This window comes from Leptodactylus fuscus, chromosome 6 (assembly GCF_031893055.1).
Source record: "Leptodactylus fuscus isolate aLepFus1 chromosome 6, aLepFus1.hap2, whole genome shotgun sequence".
In the NCBI taxonomy this organism is placed as follows: domain Eukaryota; kingdom Metazoa; phylum Chordata; class Amphibia; order Anura; family Leptodactylidae; genus Leptodactylus; species Leptodactylus fuscus.
In genome coordinates this window covers 178,058,788-178,067,707 of record NC_134270.1, presented here as the reverse complement: position 1 = coordinate 178,067,707, position 8,920 = coordinate 178,058,788, and the positions used below count along the sequence as shown (strand labels likewise).

The window sequence follows — 8,920 nt, the reverse complement described above, 5'->3', positions numbered from 1 at the left end:
TGGGCTTTACACTTCTTGATGACACTGCGCACGGTAGACACATGAACATTCAGGTCTTTAGAGATGGACTTTTATCCTTGAGATTGCTCGTGCTTCCTCACAATTTTGCTTCTCAAGTACTCAGACGGTTCTTTGGTCTTCTTTCTTTTCTCCATGCTCAATGTGGTCACACAAGGACACAGGACAGAGGTGGAGTCAACTTTAATCCATTTCAACTGGCTGCAAGTGTGATTTAGTTATTTCCACCACCTGTTAGGTGCCTCAGGTAAGTAACAGGTGCTGTTAATTACACAAATTAGAGAAGCATCACATGATTTTTCAAACAGTGCCAATACCTTTGTCCACCCCCTTTTTATGTTTGCTGTGGAATTATATCCAATTTGGCTTTTTGACAATTCTTTTTGTAGTTTTCCATTGAAGACAAATTAAATGAAGATAATAATACCAAAGAATTTGTGAGTATTATCTGACAGAATTGCAGGGGTGCCAATACTTTTGGCCAGCACTGTAGTTAACAGTGTGGTGCTGATTTGGTACTGGCTGAAGTGGTTGGGGTTGCCCCCAGTATCTCAGAGGAGCTATTCTGTACATTCTTAGGGCAAGCATTAGGAATAGTTGATTCACAATGGGCTACAGTGTTGTGTTGTTGCAGCAGGGTCACATTGAGGAGGCAAACCCCCCCTGCAGATGTGGGTGTGTGTGCAGTCAAGACAGCACTTACCTCTTTCTGACCCAAACAGCACATTAGCAGGCAGATCAGACATTGTCCCTACATACCGCATTCCTTTTCCAGCACCCCAGTCCAGATGGACACAAACCATGGGTACAGTTAGGCATTTTTGTCCAATACCCCTCAGGTTCAGAGTTTTCCCGGGGTTAATACTTTTCAGAGGGACCAATTCAGGCTTCACCAGAGTAACATCGGCCCCAGTGTCCTAAAATTCCATGACCACTTTATTCCCCCACAGTAATAGATAGATGATAGATAGATAGATAGATAGATAGATAGATAGATAGATAGATAGATAGATAGATAGATAGATTCTGAATATTAAATTACATAATAATATGTTTATCTGATTTATCTATTATTATTTTTATTCCTTTTTAGGTAAAGTCAGAATGAATACTACAGTTAACCGATGCTTATATAACCGATCCTTATTTAACAAGACCTTAGATAACGGGACCTCATACTACGATCATGACCTGGAGTAAGTTCCTATTCCTCCTTCTTGTATACTTTCCTCATGTAGTTATTCCTTTTTGTCTATTATTTGCATAAATTCCGGCATCTGTTATATAATGGTTGGGCTCTGTTCACATCTACACCGGAGCCTCCATCTCAGGTTTTACCAAATTTGAAGGGGAAAAATATCTCAGCGCTGTAGTCCTATCTCTCCATTAGAGATGAGCAAGTAGTATTCAATCGGATAGCACCCTGTATAGTTATTGGTGTCCTCGGTTGAATACCACGCGGGAAAAATTTGATGTTGTGTCAAATGGGAGTAAGTGCAATTCTTATACTGACTGGGCGATCTGCCATCCGTCTTAGGAAGGTTATTTTTTGTCTTTGGTCCTTCCTTGTATCTGGGACAAACACATTCTCCTCCATGAGGTAGTGGAGTTTCCTTCTCCTCAAAAATACTCCCATAATGACTTGCGATTCCAATTATTACAAGTTCCAATATTTTCTTGCAGTATGATACATGTGTCTCCTTGTTACAATGTATCAGTGATGTTCCCAAAGCTGTACGCTCTCAGCTATGAGCAGGGTTAGAATGAATGGGTTTCCTTGCAAACAAGAATCTTTTGAGCATCATTTCAGGGAACTTTGTTAAAGTGCAAGTGAAACACCTAATCAATACTCTCATAGCATAAGCCCCATAACATCTGACCTTGAGTAAAAATATAGCATACGACAATGATAAATTTAATCATTTTGCATCATATCATTTGCAGACAATGAGATGTGAGTATATGTAAGAGGGTGGGATTGTTGAGCGTCGATGAATGAGAGGGGCAGGAGAAAAGGGTGTCTATAGCTCTCTATGGTGCTGAAAGGAGAACATAATGATGTTGCGGCTTGTTGTAAAGCAGATTCAGCACCATGGAGAGTTCCTGCGAGGCTGTGGTATGAAGGAGCTTGATGTCTGTGACATGTCAGATAGTAAAGAAGACAAGGAGAGAGGGGGGGGACTATATAAGAACAACAATTTAATGAAGAACACAAAAGGGACACGTGTTCCCTGGGGGGTGGAGGTCCGCCCCACAATATGGAGCTCTGCAAGTATCTCATTAGAAACTTGTTGCCTGCTTTTCCCATATCCAGAGAGGGGAGCAGAGGTATTGAAGAAAAGTCTTCTGATACCTGCTACCACGGAGGGACCTCCACCAGAGGTATATTGAGCAGTTGTACACAGTTTGTAGATCTTCAGGAGAGTCGATTGCTATCCTGCGTCCATTTTTGAAAATAAAGATTCCTAAAGGAAAAAGCCAGGCATAGGTGAGACAATGGTGTCGGAAAGAGTCCAGAAGGAGTTTGAGAAGTCTTCTCTTCTGTAGAGTAGATGTAAGGATTGGAGTCAGGGTCAGGCAGTGCAAAGTGACACAGCTGGGAAAGCAACACTGTGCAACTAATGACAAAAGGGGTCGCAGGCCCTGCGGCTATGACTATGCTGTAATATCTGAGATGAGGCAGACCCATGCACTTCCTAATTGAAGTGCGCCTACCACGACTCCTTACGCTTCTATCCGGCGGCTAGGATAAGGGGAGAGGAGGCCCTGAAAGTCCTAGGGACTGGAGTCATGGGGTCACACCTAAACAGAAAGCACAGTGTAACTGCAATGCAAAACAAAAGACTAAACAGCATGGAACCAGGGAGGACCACAAGTCCCAGCAAGACACAGAAGAGAAGGTGAGGTCAGACGAGCAAGAGGTCAAGCCAGGAGATATAATAAAAGGTATCAAATCAAAAGACAAGGGATAGTCAAAAATACAAGCCGGGTCTAAAAACCAAGAAACATATGGAATACAAACAGACAGGGAATCAGACTGAGCAGGAGACCAGGAACCACAAAGTGAATGACTGGCAAGGATCCATGCCTGGGTGGGGTTTAAATAGCAGCAGAGAACACACCTGATGGCTAATGGCATGGAGACTGAAGGCAAGGAAAAGATTAACCCTTAATGACCTAAGCACACCCAATAGAACTCCTAACACGTCCCCTAGGGAGACGCCGCGCAGCAAGGAGACCGCGGATTTCTGTTCCCTTGTATGTTAAGTCAGCTTGTCCCCGGGCTGCACGGAGGATGTCAGTGGTGTCAGCGGAGGTAAGTAGCCTGCAAATAACAACTCTAGGTAGTTCATCCAAACAGGGTTTAGGTCTGATAGCGTGGTGGATGCGTTCTATTTGAATGGAGTCGTCTCTCTCTTGTCTAAGTAGCGTAGCGAATAACTCTTTAGCAAAAGAGTTCAAAGCTAAGGGAGAGAGGATTCTGGAAGACCCTTAATTCTCACATTCCCCCTCCTGTTACTGTTCTCCAAATTCTCTATGAGAGAGTAGGTTTTATTGAGGTGGGAGGTCTGGCCGCAGACGTGTTGTTCCAAGACTGTAGCATGCGAGACCATATCAGCAGAGCAGGATTCTAAGGCTTGTACACATTTATCAACTGACTGGAAGTCAGACTTGAGGTTTGCAAGTTCAGTACTTTTTTGCTGCATCCTTCAACATGGGGCCTCAGCCTAATGGTAGTAAAAGGTTAGGAGAGACAATCTACAACTGTACCAGACGTGTCATCCATCATCAGCAACTGTGATACATCTACATGTTAAGCATGTCTATGGAGAGGGGGCAATTTTAACTATAATCCTTGGGCATTGCATAATTACACTGCACAAGGTTTCTTCTCTTCACATAAGAGCAAAAACATAAGCATATCTCAGCAACGGCTTTTATTAATTAAAAAAAATCAAGGGATCAAAGGTAGTGCATGGTGAGATGACCTAGCATCACAGTTTACATAATTTTGGGTTTTGTCCCCTTTTCTCCACGGGCAGCACGGTGGCTCAGTGGTTAGCACTGCAGCTTTGCAGCACTGGAGTCTTGGGTCAGAATCCTGCCTAGGACAACATCTGCAAGGAGTTTATATGTTCTCCCTGTGTTTGCATGGGTTTCCTCCGGGTACTCCGGTTTCCTCCAACACGCCAAAGACATACTGATCGGGACTGTGAGCCGTAGATTGTGGACATGGACCATAGATTGAGAGCCCTATATGGGACAGTGATTGTCAATGTCTGTAAAACACTGCAGAATATGATGGTGCTATATAAGTAAGCATAAATAATAATAATAATAATAATAATAATAATAATAATAATAATAATAATAATAAATGTATACCCCGGTGTACACAATATTTATGAAGCAATCAATTCTTCATGAGTCTAACTTCTACCTTATTATATATGTTTTTGTTCTTTTAAGTGAATACGTCACCTTCCTAGTGAAGATATCAAATATACTCCACAGCATCATTTTTGTCCTTGGGATTATCGGTAATGGATTAGTCATCTGGATTGCCGGATTCAGGATGAAGAAGACAGTCAGTGCCGTGTGGTTCCTCAACCTGGCCATAGCGGACATCTATTGCTGCGCTTCTCTGCCTCTGCGTATTGTACAGTGGTATAACTATTTTCATGGAACACTCAACATCACTTGTTTGGTTTGCAAACTAAGTATTGGTCTATTCACTGAAAACATGTGCGCCAGTATTTTTCTCCTGACCGCCATGAGTATTGACCGCTGTGTATCCGTCTTGTGGCCATTTTGGGCTAAAGTTCACAGGACACGTAAACTAGTGTGGATCATTGCAGGAGGCATCTGGGTGCTGAGTATTGTCTTCTCGCTTGTAGTGTATTGTTTATATGAATTCTATAATGTTGATGTAAATGAATGGTGTGTAGTTGATTTCTATGATGCTAATCCTAATTTAAGACACAACTTCCAGCTGGCCAGATTTGTTATAATGTTTGGGATCCCTCTTCTCATCTTCTTGATCAGTTATGTGATCATCATCCTCAAAATTAGAAAAAGTAATAGACCCCAGAGATCTCAGAGACCCTACTGGATCATCTTCGCTATTATATTGTGTTTCTTCATTTGCTGGTCTCCATATTACATTTTCTCAATAACATCCATATATGATAGAACTGATATTGAATTCCATGTAATTAATACTACTTTCATCATCCTGGCTGTCTTTAACAGTTGCCTCAATCCAATCATTTATGTTTTTATGGGCCAAGATTTTAGACAAGGCTTCTTCAGATCTATCCCCGCCAGGGTCGAAAAAGCATTAAGTGAACATCCTTATGACGCCTTCAGAGAACCAGAAGATGGCGGACCTGCTCGCACTAGAGATGTGTAAATTATATTCCTCTTATCTATGTATAAAATATTAAAAGAATCTTTCAGGATTTTAAGAAATGTATCATCAGCTGATATCTCATCTAAATTAGCTTAAAGTAAGTTCAAAATATCCCTTTAACCAATGATATTACCATGTTGGGTCTCAATAGGAGGAGAGCCATACCTGTGTGGCCAGAAACCGATGAAGCAAAGTAGGGATCATTATCTTTGCACAGGGGCCTTATATATATATGATTTGCCTACAGACAGCTGTGACACGGGCAAAGACTGATATGCCATCCATAGTTACAGGAGGGTTTTGTTGAACTGCTATTCTAGAAGAGAACTGAAGCACTTGCCGCTGTTTGTAGCAAAATCTAACAAGTCATCTCCCCCATGATGGTCTTACAGACTCATTTGTATATCTACAAAGGGAAACAAATGTTTCTGCTCCTATTAAAGTCTCCTATACAGAACCATATTTGGTTCGGGAGACATTTGTCCCTTGAATAACAGATTTTGAATTAAAAAAGAAAATAATCCATCATAACCTGGCATTTTGGCTTTACTTTGTAGACTGGGACAAAATCAGCAAAGCCATCTCATCATCTCTAGAGATTCTTTTATGTCTCTTCATTATCCTATCAATATGAATTAAAATATGTATCGCCTGAAATTTCTTCATGTACTGCAATGTTTGGTGGACTTTATCTATCTACTGTAAATGTATTATTGCTCGCATTACGTATTTGTGTAAGAAGCAGCTTATGAAAAATCTGTATAAACACAATGATTTGAGAAAGATTTTGCTAAATAATTTTGAGGATATTGTTTTAATGACCAAATAAATAAGGAAAAAGAACAAATATTCTGTGTATCTATAAATATATTTTTATATATGTACAAATATATATATATATATATATATATATATATATATATATATATATATATATATATATATTACAGAAAAGTTTGGCCACAGAAAAGTTTGGAATAGCATGCTGCTGCAAGATTCTGTGGTAGCCATGCTGGTTCAGTATGCCTTCAATTTTGCCTTTCAACAGTGTCACCAGCAAAGTCCCCCCCCCCCATCACACCTCCTCCTCCATACTTCACGGTAGAAACAGGCATGTAGAGTCCATCCGTTCACCTTTTCTGCATCGCACAAAGACACGGTGGTTGGAACCAAAGATCTCAAATTTGGACTCATCAGACCTTGGCACAGATTTCCACTGGTCTCATGTCCATTCCTTGTGGTCTCTTCTGCTTGTTGCCTGTCCTTAGCAGTGGAACTAGAAGCACACAGGGTTTGTTGGTCTCTGGCTAGTCCAGGAGTGCTGGCTAGCCAGTGTTTATTTGTGCGGCTGCTCTGACTGCACAGGGCTCTGTGACTGGTAACAGAGCACACCTGGTTGTTTAATTTAGCTGGCAGTGACTTCAACTGTCAGACAGTATTCACACTTAGGTGGTAGCAGTCAGTAGCCCACAGGGCTCCGTAGGGTTTAGTTAGTTTTTTTTTTTTAATAAACCCTGCTGACCATAACACCTACCCCTTCTCCTATTGCTCCAGCCAGTGCCTTACCATATATGCTTCTTACCTCTAGATTGACACCCACTGATTTTTGGTCTTGGCTTAATGACTACACATTTCAAGATTTGGTTGTTGAAGGGAAACCGATCTCGCTTGAAAAGCTACACTCTCTAATAGCCCCAATTAAGCTTAATTTCTTGCAGTACGCGCATTTTACATCTGTGGTTCGAAGAGCAATTGGATCTATGCAGTTCAAACAACCTCTCTCAAAATTTAGATGATGCTGAAATCCGATGACCCTATCTCGGCTTGTAAGTCTGTATTATCCAACTCAATTCCTACCTCTAAACCTTTATAGATTTCTTCCTGGGAGAAGGAACTGAAAGTTAAGTTCTCTGAGGAAGACACGAGGCATATTTTAAAATACTCTCATGGTTTTTCTTTGTGCGTAAGACAACAAGAATTGCATTTTAACCCTTTCCCACTTTCCCATGTTTTGATTTTCGTTTTTCGTTTTTGACTCCCCTCCTTCTAAACCCCATAACTTTTTTATTTCTCCGCTCCCAGAGCCATATGAGGTCTTAATTTTTACGGGACAAATTTTTCTTCATGATGCCGCCATTATTCTATATAATGTACTGGGAAGCAGGAAAAAAATTCAGAATGGGGTGGATTTGAAGAAAAAATGCATTTCTGCGACTTTCTTACGGGCTTTGGTATTAAGGTGTTCATTGTACAGCCAAAATGACCTGTCCCCTGTATTCTGTGTTTCGGTACGGTTCCAGGGATGCCAAATTTATATGGTTTTATTTACATTTTGACCCCTTAAAAAAAATCCAAAACTGTTATTTTTTTTTTTTCTAAAAGTCGCCATATTCCGACGGCCGTAACTTTTTTATACGTCCGTGTACGGGGATGCATAGGGCGTCTTTTTTTGAGGAGCCGGATGTACTTTTTAGTTCTATCATTTTCAGGAAATGTTATTGCTTTGATCACTTTTTATTCAAATTTTATCGGAATCAAAACAGTGAAAAAACGGCGGTTTGGCACTTTTGACTATTTTTCCTGCTACAGCGTTTACCTACAGGAAAAATATTTTTATAGATTTGTAGAGCAGGTGATTTCAGACGCAGGGATACCCAACATGTATGTGTTTCACAGTATTTAACTACTTTTATATGTGTTCTAGGGAAAGGGAGTGATTTGAATTTTTAATACTTTTTATATTTTTTTATATTTTTTTTACTTCTTTTATTTATTTATTTTTTTTGGCATTTATTAGACCCCCTAGGGGTTGCTGATCAGCTGGAAGGAAAGAAAACACGATGCTTACATTAAAAGCTGGTCCGCTTGGTGGAAATCTCTCTAACTTTATGTCCTATAAATACTTCTCTATGGGTCCCTTACTGTCTGGTACTTACCCCACCCCCACCCCCAACACCTTCCCTCACTCCTCTACCCCCCCCCCTCCTCCTCTCTCTATCTTGTATACTGTTGTCCTCTTTTATTAAGTTTGAACGTTATTGGATATGTTTATTAAATGATTGAGACACACTTCATTGTATAATTTCTCATTCTATTTCCTATATGGTTTACAATGTTTCCTTTGTTGATATGTACACCGCGCTTATTGTACTCTTTTTCTTCTTACTAGATTTGATCACTATTTTGTATTTTCTTTGTTGACTGCACCAATATAGCTGTCATGTCATATTACGTTTAAAACCAATAAAAGTAAAATTTGAGAAAGAAATTGAAGCGGTTCTACAGGTCTATACGCGCCATTTAGCTCCACCCACTTCAGTGCATCACAATGAGATCTCCGCAGACGAATCTAGATACTTTCTTGAGAAACGTAAACATATAATCTTGACATATATGAGATGTGAGCAGATAAGTTCCATTACACGGTCATAGAGGAAAGTGATAATATAGGAATGTGGTCAGAGAGTTACATAGAATGAGGAAGTAGAA

General features: G+C 40.3%; 1 protein-coding gene across 1 annotated transcript; it reads left to right on the top strand.

The window, feature by feature from the left end:
- The first annotated feature begins 819 nt into the window (after positions 1-819).
- LOC142210181 (N-formyl peptide receptor 3-like) lies at positions 820-5,431 on the top strand. The gene is made up of 3 exons (XM_075279207.1): positions 820-823; positions 1,112-1,214; positions 4,489-5,431. Exons 1-3 carry the CDS (start codon positions 820-822, stop codon positions 5,429-5,431), a joined length of 1,050 nt encoding a protein of 349 aa, XP_075135308.1.
- Positions 5,432-8,920: the final 3,489 nt, after the last annotated feature.